Here is an 18,947-nt window from a genome sequence, read left to right on the forward strand (position 1 = left end):
TGCAGACATACACACCGACATAATATTGTATACATAATAAATAAATAATTAAAAAAAAACTCAAAATAGACGGAAAAAATTTCTATATTGGGTTGGCAAAATTTTGTCATGGCAAATCCTGTCACGTTTGGTTAGACAGAGGGCCTTATCTTTGAAGTTTTCTCTGAGTAAATTTCGATGTAAAAATCTTAACACTACCCCTCAATTATAAATATCCACTTGTCTTTTTGGAGTCAGTTAGGTCCAATCTGTGTCTAAAAGTTAATTTTAAAATCTTTATCATCTTGCATGTTTCACTTTTTGTTTCGTTTTTCAAGACAGGGTTTCTCTACATAGTGCTGGCTGTCCTGGAACTCACTCTGTAGACCAGGCTGCCCTTGAACTCACAGAGATCCACCCGCCTCTGTCCCCAAGTGCTTTAATCCTGGCACATGTTTCACTCCTTTGGAGCTGGTTTTACTTCTTGGTTGTTCTGCAAAAATTAGATATTCAAGGAAGCTGTCTACTACATTTTGAGGAAAAATAAAACTGATATTCACAAATACATCTTAGAAATTTATTTTGCTGATCATTTTCTTAGCCTTTTAAGAGGTGATACTAACATGGTAGCCAGACGTATATGGCAGTTAACAGCGACTTTAGGAAACAGAGCAACAGACAGAGGAAGGCAGCCTGACACAGGCCTGACAAGCCTGTATCTTGGTCAGCCACAGTGGATCCCTAAATATCTGTTCAGAAATCTGTGAGAGGAGGAGGCTGTAAGCATTTCCAACAAGGTCTGGAGAGAGAAGCTTTGTGATGTATTTGAAGATCACAGAAGGCAGTTTGACAAGTATTTCCCACATTGAGACCTACCAGCTCCGTAGATTTGCAAGTTCTATTTACACATTACCTGTATTAGTGTTTAGTCAATATGTGAGGGTTAAGGGTGTAGTTTTGTGGGAGAGCTCTTGGCTAACACTGTCCAAAAATGATTTTAATGTCTCTGTAGCCTTTGCTGCCCTTGACATCATGGCAGTCCTCCTGTGGTCAGCCCCCCAGGGGCTAAGATTACAGGCATGAGCCAGCACACCAGCTATGTTCTGTACACACTGGTTATTCTTAAGTTGCCCAGGCTAGCCTCGTCTGCTGAGCCCGTGAGCCTTCTGCCTGAGCTAGAACTACTAGTGCCACACTAGTCTGTAAAAATGGAGGTGAATTTACTTACTCATGAGTTCTTTTTCCTTCTCTGTGTGGGCTAGGCGTGGAAACTCAGGGCCTTGCGCCTGCTGGGCACATACTCTCCCACTGAATCACACCCCGGCCCACTGACTTGTCAGTTAAGTACTGGCTGGAGCAAGGCTGACTTGATTAGCCCAGGAGTGACTGTTACTCACACAGTTTAGAGAATCTGTGTCAGTTCCATACGGGCTTTATTCCTTACTTTGAGGAACTGATATTCTAAGGCAACTTATTTTTTCAGCTCCCCCTACTTCTTTAAATGAGAAATCAAAAGCTATAAAATCCACCCTTTTGAAGATTCTCACAGGCTTTGATGTTTACAGTAGGAAAGACTGGAAAAGGTGCTACACTCATCTAGAATGGCTTTTACTATTTTTATTCATATTTTGCCCTTTCTTGGAGAAATTAAGACAATAACACATTAGCATAAATAAAATTGGAACATAGACAGTTATTCTAATATAAGGAATGTGAGCTGAACCTTGTAGTGATATTTCATTTGTATTTTAATAAATAAAGCTTGCCTGAAGATCAGAGAGTAAAACAGCCCCACTGGTCAGCCTTACAGATGAGGAAGTGGTGATACACACCTTTAATCCCAGTAGCCACACTAGTTTGCCAAACCTGTGGTAATAGTGCACGCCTTTAATCCCAGCCCTAGAGAGGAATAAGGTGGGAGGAGAGAGCTCTCAGACACAGTCCCATTCTGAGATTCCTAGAGGCAGGATCGCCATTTCAGACTGAGGTAGAGCTAAGAGTCAGTGGCTGGCTGTTTTGCTTTTCTGACCTTCAGGTTGAACCCCAATTTCTGTCTCTGGGTTTTTATTAGTCCTGCTACAGGACCTGGTTGTACATCTAGTACTGATAAGGCTAAGGCGGAAGATCTAGAATTTCAGGCTAGCCTGTTGTACATAGCAAGACCCCGTCTCAAAAGACCAAAGAGGTAGGCATAGTGGTATATGCCTAAAACATCAGACCTTTGGGTTAGAGGCACGTATACCTGGAAGGAGGGCAAGGCCATCCTCAGCTACTTAGCAAGCTCAGGGCCAGACAGGGCTATAAGAGACCCTGTCTCCAAAAATGGAAGGCAGGAAGAAAGGAATGGAGGAAGGATCCAAAGAGGGAGGAAAAGGAGTGTGACATGTATACAAGTTCTTCATTATGAGGAAGATGGGGTCTTCCTTTTTCTCTCAGATTAGCTTCCTCCAACTGCTGAGTAGCTAGGACTATAGGGAGCTGCCATTGTAGTTGTACTCAGCTTTAGAATTTTCTCAGCAACAAAACAAAAAAAAAATCAACTCTTGCTTCCCATGATGCCTCACCAAGGGAGCTTCCTTTGGCCAAATCTTCACTGTTAGCTCAGTCTCCTATCTCAAAACCAGCAGTAGCTTAGTTGGACAACTTACAGCCCAGCGTGTGACCCCAGAGGAGGCTAAAGAAGTCAAGAAAGCCTGCTTTTATTTTGGCCTTTTTTCAGTTTTGCTTCCTGTTTGATTTGCGCTTAGGTCCTTGTGTGCCACGAGAGGGTGTTTGGAGGGCACCTGGCTAGTTCACTCTACAGCTCCACTCTCCACAGCCTGGAAAGTTACTTCGTTTACATTGTGAGCTTCCCCCACATCCCATCTCAACACTTTAAACTCTCATTTTTTACTACCTCTAGTGCCAGTAACTCCCTATATAACTTTAGTGAGTGCTTTAAGCTTTTTAGACTGCTGTTATTCCAATTTTACTTCTTTTCGGAGTGTTAGGGATCAGATCCCAAGGGTCTCAGGCTAGGTAAACCATCAGTCCCCAGTCCCACATTTGGAAGTAAGGGTCCAAGCTTAGAGGACTATAAAATTCTCATGGGGTTTCCTGCCTTAGCTTTCCCAAGCAGCTGTCATTTCAATATTTCCTCAGGTTCTCAGCCCCCCGTAAACAGCCCTCTCCATGGGCACACAGTTTTCTCTCACCAGTTTCTCATCTTCAGAGACCTCAATTCAAATTCACAAAAAGGCAAAAAATTTCAAGTTTATCAATACAACGTCTATTGTCAAAACACACAACCAAAGATCTTTCTAGGTCCAATGCAGAGGACACAGGTAAGGGAACAAAGCCACACACTCAAAAGAATAAGAAAACAACTTCTGGAGCTGGAGGATGGATCACCTGCTCTTCTTCAAGAGGACCCAGGTTCAATCCCCAGCACCCACATGTGGTTCACAACCGTCCATAACGCTAGTTCCAGAGGATCTGATGCCCTCTTGTAGCCTCAGCAGATAACAGCCATGCATGTGTGGTACAAAGACATACATGTAGCCAAAAGCCCGTACACATAAAATAAATTTTGTTTTGTGTTTTGAAACAGGATTTCTCTGTGCAGCCCTGGCTGTCCTGGAACTAAGAGAACTGCCTCTGCTTCCCAGTCCTGGGATTAAAGGCATAAGCTACCACCTCATGGCAAATAAATAAATCTTCAAATAAAGAAAGAAAAAACCGGGGGGAGGGGGACGGAGGGAGGGGGAGCAAAATAGGGGGAGGGGAGGAGGTGGAAATTTTTAAGTAAAAATAAAAATAAAAAAGAAAGAAAAAACCTTCTAGTTGTTGGCTATTTGCCTTGAACATTATTTTGAAAATGTATGGTTTTATCATGAATTTTATCTGGAGTCACAAGCCAAGTTCAAATCCTAGCTTTCTCCTTAACCAGCTCAATGACCCTGAACAAATGAATGAGTCCTGAGTCTCAAGTTTCTTTGTATCTGAAGCGGAAGAGCCTAAAGAGTTGTCAGGAATTAAAAATGAGTGTATGAAATACCCAATACAGCCCAGAACAGAAGTTTAGTAAACCATGTGTAAGATTCCCTATTTGTACTCTTTTCCTGCTAAGTCTATGCTGCCCTCTGCATTTCACTTTTTGCCTCGTAAGCAGTCACATGCTTACCCAATGCAGTTGTCACATAAAAGAACTAGAGGGCAGACATGAACCCATCGGACCTGTGGAAGGAACCAGCCAACACCAGTTCAAAGGGATAATTTCACGGCTAGTTTTATGTTCCAGAATGTGGGATGAGAAGCAGTTACACCTCAGGAAAATCCCCAGTGCCTTGGAGTGTTGTGGCTGACCTGCTTTGCTCCATGTCCTACTTATCTGGCTTGACAAAGAGATGGGTAGACACCTTCAGCTTGGGAAGAACCTTCATTCTGCCACCCTGTAGTAATGATGGGATGCCTCCAACTTCCCCTGTAGCCATCTAACAGTAGTAAGCGCAGGCCTGGCATCAGTTCATGCTCCCCAGATGTTAATTTTTGGGACCAAGTACAAAATCTTTGGGTGGTACTCCACCACCACTGCTCTGTCTCTCTGTTGTCTGGGAGCCAGAGAGGGGATGTGCCCCAAGATTGGAGCTGGCCTCTGGGTCTGGTTTGCTGCGTTTGGCCAGGTCCTCATTATGAGCCTTGCGGATGTGGCGGTAGAGATCCCCTGACTGTGTGTAGCTGCGCAGGCAATAGCGGCATTCATAGGGTCGCTCTCGTGTATGCACTGTGGCATGTCTCCGCAATGTATAAGAACATGAGAAGGTCTTTCCACATGTCTTACAGGTGGGAACATCCTCTGTAAAACCCCCAAAGCTCCCTGGAGCTACTTCATACTCAGAAGGAGGGTAGAGTGGCTCATGTAGGGCTGGTGGTGCAGGCAGGGGTGAGGTCACCAGTCCCCGATGATACTGCCCAGGACCAGGCAGCAGATGGTATGGAAGATGAGATTCTGGAGGCAGGAAGTGGTCACCTGGCCCCACCTCCTCTAGTCCTGTTGCCCCTGGCTCCTCAAAAGTGTCTGGCTGCGAAGACTGTCCCCCATACATTGCACCTCCGGATGTGAACAGCCCTTCAGGTCCCTGAGGCTGTTCCTCTGACAAGTCAGTCTCCTCATCAGAGATCACAATAGCTTCTACTTTCACCTGCACCAGTTCAGCTTCAACTGGGGCTGGAGCCTGGGACAGAACTGGGGCTGGAGCTGGGGGTGGGGCTGGAGCTGGAGTATAGAAGCCTTGCAATGGTCCTCCAGTATCCCTTGGTTCCACCACCCTCAGACTCTCAGGAACCACATCTAGAGGAGTCAAGGGCTCCACGGAAACTGCTGGAAGGCCAGAAGAGAAGTAGTTTACAGGAATGGTCTCTGTAGAGCTACTGGGGCTGGCAAGAGAGACAGAGACATCAGCCACTTGTGGGGGAGGTGCCCGCAGATGTGGTGGGTCGACTTCCATGCTTGGTTGTGTAGTGTCAGCACCACCGGACACTGGTGGCTCATCTGCAGAATGAGCAATAGGTAAGGGAGTGGCTGAACCCTTCCATTCCTCTTTGCTCCAGCGGGCTGACGGCTCAACAGATGCCAGTAAAGGCTGGGGGCCACGAGAACTGCCTGACAAAAACTCCATACTAGCAGGATTGCTTTCCTCTTCCTTCTTGGTACTGTCTGCCTCCGCCAGAGCCCGGGCTTGCAACCGCTGTTTACACACCTTAACGATGTCATTCATGTGCAAGTAGCTGGCTGCGGCCAGCACATCTTCTAGAGGGGTATCTCCCCTAAGGGCCAACTGACCAGCATACATGAAGTCCAGAAGAAGCCCAAAGGCTGGGGCCGTGACAATTTCATTGTGAATACACACCAGATCCCTCTTGTCCAATTCTCGCTCCTTGTAGAAAAGCTGAAAGAATGGGCTGCAGGAAGCCAGCACAGCCCGATGGGCCAGGAACTGGGTGCTACCAACCATCACAGTACAGTCACAAAGGAAACCCTGGGACCGTTGCTCCCGCAGGCTCTGAAGCAGCTGCTGACTGTGTTCTGGGAACTCCATAGCACCCCAAGAAGGGGAAGGGTGCCCAAGAAAGTTCCCCAACAGTAGTTCCCTGCAAAGATAAGTCTGAGTTAGGTCAGGTAATTTCCACAGCAACCTCCACTTCAGCCCTTAACTAGGGCTTACCACCCAAGGCCTCTGGCAACACATCCCACACCCCCAACCATGTTTCAGTTAACTGCCTATCTTTCTCCCAGGTCACACCCAAAGACCTGTTGACTCCGCCCCCTAGACGCAACCTTAAGAATCGTCCCCGCCCCTATTCGAAAAAAAAAGCCCTGCCCCCGGAAGTCCCGCCCCTAACTAGCCTCTGCTTCCTCGGTCCCAGACGGTGCCTTCCAGTGACTCCTTCAACTAGGACTGTCTTCCGCGCGCAAGCTTTCCAGGGCGATGCCTTCACGCCCCGGTTCCGGAACTTCCTGTGCTTCTTCCTCTCACATTCCAAGGATAAGGACTCCGAGCGTAGGAACTAGCAGAGAAAGATGAGCCCTCACCCACAACCTAGCAGCCACTAGGAAAGCTCCGCCCCTTCCCACCTTCGCTGTCCTAATTGGCTTCAGCTTGCCCTCTCCCATCGTGGATTGGCTCACCATCCACTACCCCGCCCCTCGGTAACCGGCTTCTCCAAATGGGTAGTATCTGCCATCGTTCAGGCGTTAAGGCTCCCGATTGGTTGTTGCTCCCGTCCTAAACTTTTTCTTCCTCATCCCGCCTTCTTTGCCCCAGACCCTTCAGGATTGGCTGAATTTCTTCACTTACCTGTTTTCCGTAGGGAGATTACGCGCCTTGATGAGGAATGAAGTTAGCATCTGCACAGTGTGTCCCGGAGTAAATAGCGCGTTCCTGCGGCAGAGTTCTTAGGAGATACAGTGTGTAATGTGTAGGCTCTGCCGAAAACAGTGCGCAGTAAGCCACACTTCTCAAAAGTGCAGTTCACTCTTGTGAACTTCCTCAAAAATTCCGGCATGCCCCACTTAGTTCCAGGCTCAGCGGTGATGTCAGAGAATTACCACTTCCCAAGCGCCAGTGGACAGGACTGGGACAGAGTTTAAAAATGTCTTGGTTGTTAGAAATCTCTTCTCAACAGTTCCAATGATAAACCAAGGTACTAGACCACCAAAGCTCACTTTTGGGCTCCAGTGAATTTATTGGATTTACAGAGCATAGGTAAGGGGTTACAAGAGAATGAGTGAGTCACCCTAGAAGGCCCCGCTGGAAAGTGTTTACCTAGCATAAATGATAACTTTCCTTACAGCCTCATAGACAGAGTCCCCTCCCCAGTCATCCTACACCTATATATTTTAGCGCCTCCTGGAGATTCCGGGCCCTGTGCAATTAGGGAAGAATTGTATACAACTGGTTGAGGGGAGTAGCTGGATATTCAGGTGAGGTCCCATGACTGTCCACAACTCCTCCTACTATAAGGGAAAGTCAATATTCAGCAAGCCCAACTGAGATGATCTGCCTGCAGACCTAGCCAGAGTCCTGAAGAGGATGGCAGTTTGGCTGAGGATAGTCCTGTATGGGCAGATAATCCACATGTTATGTTGAATATCTGCAAATACCAACATTCAGGAGACAGAAGACAGCATCAGAACTTCAAGGCAGCCTGAACTACATAGTTCCAGGACAGCCTGGACGACATAAAATCCAGGTGTAGATGGTATGCACTTTTTTTTTTTTTTTTTTTTTTGGTTTTTCGAGACAGGGTTTCTCTGTGTTGTTTTTTTTTTTTTTTTTTTTTTTTTTTTTTTTTTTTTTAATTTTTCGAGACAGGGTTTTCTCTGTGGTTTTGGAGCCTGTCCTGGAACTAGCTCTTGTAGACCAGGCTGGTCTCGAACTCACAGAGATCCGCCTGCCTCTGCCTCCCGAGTTCTGGGATTAAAGGCGTGCGCCACCACCGCCCGGCGATGGTATGCACTTTTATTTTTTATTTATTTATTTATTTTTTGGTTTTTTTGAGACTGGGTTTCTCTGTGGCTTTGGAGCCTGTCCTGGAACTAGCTCTGTAGACCAGGCTGGTCTCGAACTCACAGAGATCTGCCTGCCTCTGCCTCCCGAGTGCTGGGATTAAAGGCGTGCGCTACCACCGTCAGGCTGGTATGTATTTTTAATCCCAGTACTTGGGAAGCAGAGGCTGTGAGTTAAAAGCCAACCTGGTCAATATAGTGACTTCCAGGCAGGCCTGAGCTGCACAGTGAGGCCCTCAAAAAAAAAAAAAAAAAAGAAAAAAAAAAGTCCTAGGACTGGAGGGTTTTCTTCCTCCCTTCCTTTCTGCCTGCCTTTTCTCTCTCTCTCTCTCTCTCTTTCTCTCTCTCTCTCTCTCTCTCTCTCTCAATCTCTTTCTCTCTCTCTCTCTCTCTTTCTCTCTCTCTCTCTCTCTCTCTCAATCTCTTTCTCTCTCTCTCTCTGTCTCTCTCTCTCTTTCGTGGTTTTCTTTCTTCCTTCCTTTTTTTTCTTCCCTCTCTCTTTTTTTTCTTTTTCAGTGTAGTAGTTACTTTTATGCTTGAAAAGGATGTCCTCGTGTAGCCCAAGTTGACTTGGGACTTGGTGTGCCCCTACCTCACCTGATGGAACTGTGGCAGGTACTATCACAGCTGTCAACGATGGCTACTACTGAAGAACTCTCCCCCACACACACACACAACTTTTTTCCTTTTTTTTTTTTTAAGACAGGGCCTCACTTAGCACTGACTGTCCTCATACGTGATATTGTAGCCAAGATCTGCACTCCTAATCTTTCTACTTTCCAAATCTGGGATTACAGGTGTTCACCACCACAAAGAACTTGAATAAATTTTTGAGAGTCCCAAGATTTGCAGAGGGAAGGACTGTAGAGTAGAATGATTCCTGTCCCTATTGCACAAGGTTTTCAGGAGTGTGTCAGTATCCTGTCACTCCACACCGAGCATCTCTTAGTGACATGTAGTCCCAGGCCTTCAGAAGCAAAGACAGGAGAATGGTCAAAAGCTGAGGGCAAGCCTAGTTTATAAAGCAAACCAGGGCCGGGCAGTGGTGGCGCACGCCTTTAATCCCAGCACTCGGGAGGCAGAGGCAGGCGGATCTCTGGGAGTTCGAGACCAGCCTGGTCTACAGAGCTAGTTCCAGGACAGGCTCCGTAGCTACAGAGAAACCCTGTCTCAAAAAAAAAAAAAACCACAAATAAATAAATAAATAATAAAATAAAGCAAACCAGCTGGGCGGAGGTGGCCTTTAATCCCAGCACTCAGGAGGCAGAGGCAGAAGGATCCCTGTGAGTTCAAGACCAGTCTGGTCTACAGAGCAAGTTCCAGGACATCCAAGGCTATACTGAGAAATCCTGTCTCAAAAAACCAGCAACAAACAAAGAAAGCAAATCTCAGGCCACCCATGGCTACATAATAATACCCTCTCCCTCAAAAAGAAAGACAGTAACTCCAAGGCATGCCTATTGTCCCAGAACTCAGAGATCCATCTTATTCTGCTTCTTGAATGCTGGGATTAAAGGTGTGGACTACCAACACCCTGAAAGTAATCTTAATCTCTCACTTTTGCTTTTTCTCTTCCTGGGAATTGAACACAGGGTCTCCCTCCCTTGCTCATACAAAACGTGCCCTCTACCACTTGTGTGTAGCAGTTTCCTCTTAGGAAACATTCTGCCTTGGAGAGAGGTTCATTGAGGCTTAGGCTGGCAAAATCAGAACTTCTCGCCGGGCGATGGTGGCGTATGCCTTTAATCCCAGCACTCGGGAGGCAGAGGCAGGCAGATCTCTGGGAGTTCGAGACCAGCCTGGTCTACAGAGCTAGTTCCAGGACAAGCTCCAAAGCCACAGAGAAACCCTGTCTCGAAAAACTAAAAAAAAAAAAAAAAACAACAACAACAAAAAAAAAAACCCCACAGAACTTCTCAACCTGTGGATTGAGAGCCCTGTGGGGACAAATGACTCTTTCATAGAAGTTACATGACAGATATCTTTTTCTTTAAAGTTGGGTTCCTGCTTGTGTGTGCAATGCTGAGTTTTTCACAGGTGACTTTATTTTTTATTTTTGGTTTTTCAAGACAGGATTTCTCTGTGTTGCAGTTCTGGCTATCCTGGAACTCACTTTATAGACCAGGCTGGCCTTGAACTCACTTAGATCCACCTGCTGTAGCCTTATTTGATTTGTACTTGGTTCCTTACCTGGGCAGAAGTAGATGTTTGTTCAGGACTCCCCTGAAATAATGTCTTACAGCAGTCACCGAGCTACAGTTGCAAAGCCACTATACCTTTTGTTTATTTGTTTGTTTTGGTTTTTCGAGACAGGGTTTCTCTGTGTAGCCCCGGCTGTCTTCGAATTTAATATGTAGGCCAGGCTGACCTCAACACAAGAGATTTGCCTGGAGTTCGAGACCAGCCTGATCTACAAGAGCTAGTTCCAGGACAGGCTCCAAAACCACAGAGAAACCCTGTCTCGAAAAACCAAAAAAAAAAAAAAAAAAAAAAAAGAGAGATTTGCCTGTTTCTGCCTCCTGAGTGCTGGGATTAAAACCATGCACCACTATACCTGCTAACAGCTTTTATTTTATTTTTATTTATTTATTTATTTGGTTTTTTCGAGACAGGGTTTCTCTGTGGTTTTTGGAGCCTGTCCTGGAACTAGCTCTTGTAGACCAGGCTGGTCTCAAACTCACAGAGATCCGCCTGCCTCTGCCTCCCGAGTGCTGGGATTAAAGGCGTGCGCCACCACCGCCCGGCAACAGCTTTTATTTTATTTTTTTATAGAAAGTAAATATATTTGTCCACACCAAGAAAAGTGTAGTGCAAATAAATGACATTGACATTGCATTTTTGCAAATTTTCTTAATATCTGTCTTAAAAGCTAGGCGTCATGGCATGTGCTTTTAATCTCAGTACTCAGGAAGCAGAGGTAGGCAGATTGCCGAGTTCAAGCCCAGCATGGTCTAGAAAGCAAGGTCCAGACCAGTCAGGGCTACGATAGAGACCCTGTCTCAAGCAAACAAACAACAACAAAAAGATAGCTCCGATTCTTACATCTGTTTCTGTGCTATTATGGGTTATTGTTTGAATTGGAGCATGTAAAGAAAACCCGATCTCACAGATAGGCAGCTGGAAGAGGAGTCCCCAAGATCATGAATGTTTCTTCCTCCACACCACACTTGGAGAGCTGTTCTAAGCTCTGAGGTTCCATCTACGCTTTTCAAAGGAGACATGATGGTCTGCCAATGTTCTGGATTTTTTTGGTCAGATTAAATCTGATGTAGAATATATTAGTCAAGAACACAGGTCAGTTGTTCACAACCTGAACACTCAATCCGGTGTACAAAGCAGGTTCCAGGACAATCAGAGTTGTTACACAGAAAAACTCCTATCTCAAAACAAACAAGGAAATAAAGCAGTCTTCAAATATTTGCTCAACGAATGCACCGAATGCATTTTGCCTTTTTTTTTTTTTTTTGGCAAGGTTTTTCTGTGTAGCTCTGGCTGTCCTGGACCTTTTGCTTTTCTATGCAGTTTGTTTCAGCTTTCTTTAACAATTAACTCTTTTTTAGTTTTTGTTTTATGAGACAGGGTTTAGACACACAGCCCTGGTTTTCCTAGAACTCACTATGTAACACTAGGGTAGCCTCGAACTCACAGAGATATGTCTGCCACTGCTGGGTTTAAGGGGGTGCGGCATCAAGCCAGGCCTATAGTAAACTATGTTTTTGTTTGTTTGTTTGGTTTGGTTTGATTCTTCGGTAGAGTTTCTCTGTGTAGTTATAGCTATCCTGGAAGTTGCTTTATGTAAGTGGGAAGTCTGAGCGTCAAATGAGCAGGCTTGAGGGGCGGGACTTCGTGGATCCTCCCCTGACGTTAGGCTCCATCAGCACCGCGGAAGTGGCTAGGACACATAGGCGGGACATCTGCAAGTGTTTCCGGTGAGGCTGCTGCCTGCCGAGTTCGGAGCTCTGAGCTCCAAACTTCTGCAGAAAATGTTTTATCACGTGAGTTGGATGCGGGGTGGCGGCGAGGGCCCGGGCAGGAGGAGCCGGGAGACCGGGAAGGGCTGACTAGTCTCCCCATATTTTCAATGCGGCTGACTGAGTCTCCATCCCACTTTGTCTGCAGATTTCCCTAGAGCACGAGATTCTGCTGCACCCACGCTACTTCGGTCCCAACTTACTGAACACGGTGAAGCAGAAGCTCTTCACCGAGGTGGAGGGGACCTGCACTGGGAAGTAAGTTTCGCTCTCACCTGTGGTCTGCTGGATGCACGCACAGTGACCCTAGCCTGGAACCCCTACTCAACTTCTTCTCAACGGGCTTGTCACTCATTCTGAGGAGCCCTTTCACCCATCCAGGCACCTGTGACAGCCAGTTGTTGACTGCTTTGGGCCCTCTGCAGAGTTGGGTAACCAAATTTCCAGCCCTTATGTGAGCTCAGTTATGCAAATGTTTTTGGTTATTGAGGTAGCCTCGCTGTGTAGACCAGGCTGGCCTCCGGCTCAGAGATCTGCCTGCCTCTCAGTGCTGGAATTAGAGGCTTGTGTCATCGCCACAGCTCATTTGTATTTATTTATTATGTAGTGTTTTGCCTGTGTGCCAGAAAAGGGTACCAGATCTCATTGTAGATGGCTGTGAACCACCACATGGTTGCTGGGAATTGAACTCTGAAGAGCAGAGCTTTTAACTGCTGAGCCATCTCTCCAGTCCATCGCTGTTTGTAGTTTTTTGAAACATCTGTCTCAGTCTCACCATGTTGTCTCAGCCTGGCCTCCGACCCTGACCTCAGTGCTGAGATAATAGGGATATGTCAGCCTTCTTGAACATTTATTGTACAAATATGAGAGCATCATTTGCTCTTACAGATACTGATCGGTGGGCCTGGCATTTTCTCGGTCATTGAGCTCCCAGACCAGAAGTTCCATCACACAGACACACACAGACTCGTGTTACTGATGGATTGTTAGAGGATCTTCACATACAGTAGCCGTGTTGTTTCATCCTTCTTGCAGGTATGGTTTTGTCATTGCTGTCACCACCATCGACAATATTGGTGCTGGTGTGATCCAGCCAGGACGAGGTTTTGTTCTTTATCCAGTTAAGTACAAGGCTATTGTTTTCCGGCCCTTTAAAGGTGAGGTGGTGGACGCTGTGGTCACTCAAGTCAACAAGGTAAGAGCATTCATAGATAGGTTATGGGTTAGTCACTTACTGATTGTCTTACATTTTTTGTTGTTGTTATTAAGATTTTTTTTTTTTTTTTGAGATAGAGTTTCTTTGTAGCTTTAGTTTCTGTCCTGGAACTAGCTCTTCCAGCGCAGGCTGGCCTTGAACTCACAGAGTGCTGGGATTAAAGGTGTGTGCTACCACTGGCTGGCATTGTTTTTTTTTTTTTTTTTTTTTTTTTTTGGTATTTCGAGACAGGGTTTCTCTGTGGTTTTGGAGCCTGTCCTGGAACTAGCTCTTGTAGACCAGGCTGGTCTCGAGCTCACAGAGATCCGCCTACCTCTGCCTCCCAAGTGCTGGGATTAAAGGCATGCGCCACCACCGCCCGGCCACTGGCTGGCATTGTTATTAAGATTTATTTGTTTTTGCCGGGTGGTGGTGGCGCACAGCTTTAATCCCGGCACTCGGGAGGCAGAGGCAGGTGCATCTCTATGAGTTCGAGACCAGCCTGGTCTACAAGAGCTAGTTCCAGGACAGGCTCCAAAACCACAGAGAAACCCTGTCTCGAAAAACAAAACAAAACAAAACAAAAAAAGATTTATTTGTTTATTGAGGCAGGGCTTCTCTATAGCCTTGGCTGTCCTGCATCTCGCTTTGTAGACCAGGCTGGCCTTGAACTCAGCAATCTGTCTGCCTCTGCAGGTTTTAATCCACCCGCAGGTTTTAATCCACCCGACGTGGGCTATAGAGTTGGGACTCTGTCTCAGACAAAGTGGGAATCTGGGATATTGTTCAGTGGGTAAAGTGCTTCCTGTGCAAGCATGAAGACTTGAGTTCTGATCCCTGGTACCCTTGTAAAATTCAGTCTTAGTAGCATAAGCCTGTAATCCTCCCTATTTGGGAGGCTGAGACAGGGATTCAAGGCCTGCCTGGGCTATATAGTAAATGCAAGGTTAGCTAGTGCAAATTAGTGATACCCTTAATGTTTATGTCTTAAACATAAAAGTTTTTGAAAGCTAAGGATTATAGCTTAGTGATTTAGAGCACTGGTTGCTCTTCTAGAAGACCTGAGTTTGATTTCCACCACCCACATTATGGCTCACAATCTTCTGTAACTCCAATTCCACAGGATCCAACAACCTTTTCTCCCCTTCATGGGCACTGCAAGCAGGCAGAATATTCACACACATAAAAGTAATGAAAAAAGCCTGGCAGTGGTGGCACACGCCTTTAATCCCAGCACTCGGGAGGCAGAGGCAGGCGGATCTCTGGGAGTTCGAGGCCAGTCTGGTCTACAAGAGCTAGTTCCGGGACAGGCACCAATGAATGCTACAGAGAAACCCTGTCTCGAAAAAACCAAAAAAAAAAAAAAAAAAAGTAATAAAAAATAAAATAAAATAAAAATGTAAAGATGTTGTGGGGTATTTGTATTCTGTGAAGATGCATTGCTGTGATTGGTGTAATTAAAAGCTGAATGACCAAAAGCTAGGCAGGGGGGATAGGTGGGATTTCTGGGGAGAGGAGGAGGATGTAGGCAAACAAAATATGCCAGCAAGACACTAAGGAGACATGGAGGGAGTTGGACATATAGAACGAAAGAAAGGTAAAGAGTTATGTAGTAAAATGTAGATTAATAGAAATGGGTTAATTTAAGTTATAAGAGCTAGTTAAAAACAAGCCTAAGGGGGCTGGAGAGATGGCTCAGTGGTTAAGAGCATTTCCTGCTCTTCCAAAGGTCCTGAGTTCAATTCCCAGCAACCACATGGTGGCTCACAACCATCTGTATTGATGTCTGGTGCCCTCTTCTGGCTAACTGCATACAAAATAAATAAATATTTTAAAAAAAAAAAAAAACAAGCCTAAGCATCAGGGTCGTGGTGGTGCACATCTTTCTTCCTCCCTCCTTCCCTCCTTCCCTATCTCTCTCTTTCTTTCTGTGCTCACCTTAAAACTTAGCACTCAGGAGGCAGAATCGGGCAGAGGCTTGCAGATCTCTGTGAGTTCAAGGCCAGCCTAGGCTAAAAGTTCATTCCAGCCCAACCAGGACTGTTACACAGAGAAACTCTGTCTCGAAAAGCAAAACAAAACAAGCTTAAGCTAAGCCTTCATAATTAATAATAAGTGTGTCATTAGCCGGGCGGTGGTGACGCACGCCTTTAATCCCAGCACTTGGGAGGCAGAGGCAGGCGGATCTCTGTGAGTTCGAGACCAGCCTGGTCTACAAGGACAGGCTCCAAAACCACAGAGAAACCCTGTCTTGAAAAACCAAAAACAAAATAAGTGTGTCATTATTTGGGAGCTGGCTGGCAGGACAGAAATAGACTTGTTACACAAAGAAATTAAAGATTGTGGCCGGGCGGTGGTGGCGCACGCCTTTAATCCCCGCACTCGGGAGGCAGAGGCAGGCGGATCTCTGTGAGTTCGAGACCAGCCTGGTCTACAAGAGCTAGTTCCAGGACAGGCTCCAAAACCACAGAGAAACCCTGTCTCGAAAAACCAAAAAAAAAAAAGAAAAGAAAAGAAAAAAAGAAAGATTGTGTGAAAGAGAAATGAAAACAAATGCTACAATTCAGACTCTTAGGAAACATGAATAATATGATTAGACATTAGCTAAAGGTGGGAAAATTAGTTCCTGACAGCCTTTGAAGTGTGATCATTCATTTTCCTCCTAGGTTGGACTTTTCACAGAAATTGGGCCTATGTCTTGCTTCATCTCTAGACATGTAAGTCGGTATACTGGGTGGGGTCCAAGGAGGAGTCAAAGTCCTGACTGTCATCTCTTGACAAAGCCATCTGAAGGGCTAATCTTCATGTCAATTTTCTTCTAGTCCATCCCATCGGAGATGGAGTTCGACCCGAACTCCAACCCACCTTGTTACAAGACAATGGATGAGGTGAGCAAGGGAAGGGAGTAAACGGACTGACTGTGGGCGGAGTACGTTTGAGTCCATGGTTCTCTCCTTCCACAGGACATTGTGATTCAGCAGGATGATGAGATCCGCCTGAAGATTGTGGGTACACGTGTGGACAAGAATGACATTGTGAGTCTCTTGCCTGACTTCTTGCCTTTACGAGGCAGGCCTGGAGCTATTTGGTTAATTTTATTTTTGAGGCAGTGTCTTAATGATATAGCCCAAACTGGCCTGGAACTCATAATCCTCCTGCCTCAGCTTTTCAAGTGGTTGGATTGTAAATAAGTCAGTACTGTCATTCCCAGCTGAGAGCTGTTGGTTTCTTGTTTTCTTTTTTTTTGGTTTTTCGAGACAGGGTTTCTCTGTGGCTTTGGAGCCTGTCCTGGAACTAGCTCTTGTAGACCAGGCTGGTCTCGAACTCATAGAGATCCACCTGCCTCTGCCTCCCAAGTGCTGGGATTAAAGGTGTGCGCCACCATCGCCCGGCTTCTTTCTTTTTTTTAAATTACTATTTCTGTGCTATTTTTCTCTTAAAAGAGGATTGATGGTAGAAGCCTGGAGTTGGCTGGTGGGTAGAGGATGTCCTTGTGCCCGGCCTCACCTCCCTTTTTACCATTCTTCCTACAGTTTGCTATTGGCTCTCTGATGGATGATTACCTGGGTAAGTGTCTAACATGGGTTCTGGTTCTATTCTCTGAAGGAGGGTGTACAGGAGAGGGGCAACTACTGTAGGATTTAATGTCTCAGAGACATGTAAGTTCTCATCCTATTTTTTTTTCTTTTGCCTTTTTTTTTTTTTTTTTTTTTTTTTTGGTTTTTCGAGACAGGGTTTCTCTGTAGCTTTTTTGGAGCCTGTCCTGGAACTAGCTCTGTAGATCAGGCTGGTCTCGAACTCACAGAGATCCGCCTGCCTCTGCCTCCCAAGTGCTGGGATTAAAGGCGTGCGCCACCATCGCCTGGCTCTCATCCTATTTTTTTGGAAGTCCAAGACATATGTCCTTGGGGTGGGGAGTCTGTGGTTTTGGCTGCCAGAGAGCTTGGTGTCTAACTTACATGTTTTTCCTGATTTATCATAGGACTCGTGAGCTGAGTAAGGGAGCCTCCAGCCTTGTTTGGTCCTGATTTAGAGAACGTGACTTTCCTGCTTGAGACATTGTCTAGAGGTTCAGTCTGTCCACTGTTACGGAGGCAAGGAAGATCTCTTGCCCACAGAAGGCTGTGGGTACTTCCTCCAGCTGAGCTGTGTTTTCAAGACTTTTTACTCTATGTTCTAACCATAAAAGGTCTTTGGTTCTCATGGAAATGTTGTCTTCTCTTGGTCGGAATAAGAACTTTAGTATTGTTATTTATTTGCTTTTGAGATGGGTTCTCAAACCTGTACTAACCCGGAACCACTGTGTATCCTAGGCCGTCTTTGAATTCCAAGTGTAAGGACTACAGGTATACAAGATCATTCCTGTTTATTTTTAGGGCTATGAGCCCAGCTGCTCAAAAACTGCATCTTACATAATATGGTCCCAGTGTTAATTGTGTTGAGGTTCAGAAATTAAAGAGCCGATGCTGCTTGGTGTGGTGACTCATTTCTTCACTATCAGCTCTAGGGAGGCAGAGACAATCAGGTCTACAAGAGTTCCAGGCTGGCTAGGGCTACACAGTGAGATCTTGTCTCAATAATAACAACAATAACAATAAAAAGTAAGCAAATTAATAAATAGAGAGCTGAAGCATCCAGAATGATGTCAGAACATGGCAAGAGAAAGGCACCACAATATGGTTCCCTTTTCCCTTTCCCTTGTCTATCACAACTCCTGGACCAAGGTTCTGTAGTTTCTTATCTCCCTTCATGTTCTGTTTTATACCTAAAATGTTTTTAATTGGAACTGGCCATCAGTCCACTTTATATAGTGAGATTCTGCCTCAAAAGAAAACAAAACAAGGGCTGGAGAGAAGGCTCAGGGATTAAGAGCACTGGCTGCTCTTCCAGAGAACCTGGGTTCAATTCCCCGCACCCACATGGCAGAATGTGTTTATACCTCCTGTTCCAGGGGATCTAACACCCTTAGACGTACATGCAGGCAAAACACCAATGTACATAAAATTAGAGTAAAAAAAAATTATTAGGGGCTGGAGAGATGGCTCAGTGGTTAAGAGCATTGACTGCTCTTCCAGAGAACCTGGGTTCAATTTCCAGCACTCACATGGCAGCTCACAACTGTCTGAAGATCCAGATGTAGGGGTTCTGACACCTTTATACCAATGCATATAAAATAAAGTTAAATAGACCATAAAAAATATTTTTTTTAATTTATTATGTATACAGTATTGTGTCTGCCTGCAGGCCAGAAGAGGGTGCCAGATCTCATTACAGATGGTTGTGAGCCACCATGTGGTTGCTGGGAACTGAACTCAGGACCTTTGGAAGAGTAGGCAGTGCTCTTATCCACTGAGCCATCTCCCCAGCCCCCCATAAAAAATATATATATATATTTTTTTTTTTTGGTTTTTTTCGAGACAGGGTTTCTCTGTGGTTTTGGAGCCTGTCCTGGAACTAACTCTTGTAGACCAGGCTGGTCTCGAACTCACAGAGATCCGCCTGCCTCTGCCTCCCGAGTGCTGGGATTAAAGGCGTGCGCCACCACCGCCCGGCATAAAAAATATTTTTAAAAAATTATTAAACCAGGTGGTGGTGGCGCATGCCTTTAATTCCAGCACTCGGGAGGCAGAGGCAGGTGGATCTCTGAGTTTGAGGCCAGCCTGGTCTACAAGAGCTAGTTCCAGAACAGGAACCAAAAGCTACGGAGAAACCCTGTCTCAAAAATCAAAAACAAGGGGGCTGGAGAGATGGCTCA

General features: G+C 45.7%; 2 protein-coding genes across 2 annotated transcripts; one reads left to right on the forward strand and one right to left on the reverse strand.

The window, feature by feature from the left end:
* Positions 1-493: 493 nt before the first annotated feature.
* Positions 494-6,099, reverse strand: Zbtb3 (zinc finger and BTB domain containing 3). Its single transcript, XM_057779761.1, has one exon. It carries the CDS (start codon positions 6,054-6,056, stop codon positions 4,500-4,502), a length of 1,557 nt encoding a protein of 518 aa, XP_057635744.1. The 5' UTR covers positions 6,057-6,099; the 3' UTR covers positions 494-4,499.
* Positions 6,100-11,932: 5,833 nt separating this feature from the next.
* Polr2g (RNA polymerase II subunit G) lies at positions 11,933-17,666 on the forward strand. Its single transcript, XM_057778661.1, has 8 exons — positions 11,933-12,021; positions 12,146-12,255; positions 13,033-13,192; positions 15,859-15,909; positions 16,015-16,080; positions 16,156-16,227; positions 16,726-16,759; positions 17,175-17,666. Exons 1-8 carry the CDS (start codon positions 12,010-12,012, stop codon positions 17,186-17,188), a joined length of 519 nt encoding a protein of 172 aa, XP_057634644.1. The 5' UTR covers positions 11,933-12,009; the 3' UTR covers positions 17,189-17,666.
* Positions 17,667-18,947: the final 1,281 nt, after the last annotated feature.

The sequence above is a fragment of the Chionomys nivalis genome, chromosome 8, assembly GCF_950005125.1.
Source record: "Chionomys nivalis chromosome 8, mChiNiv1.1, whole genome shotgun sequence".
Lineage (NCBI taxonomy): Eukaryota > Metazoa > Chordata > Mammalia > Rodentia > Cricetidae > Chionomys > Chionomys nivalis.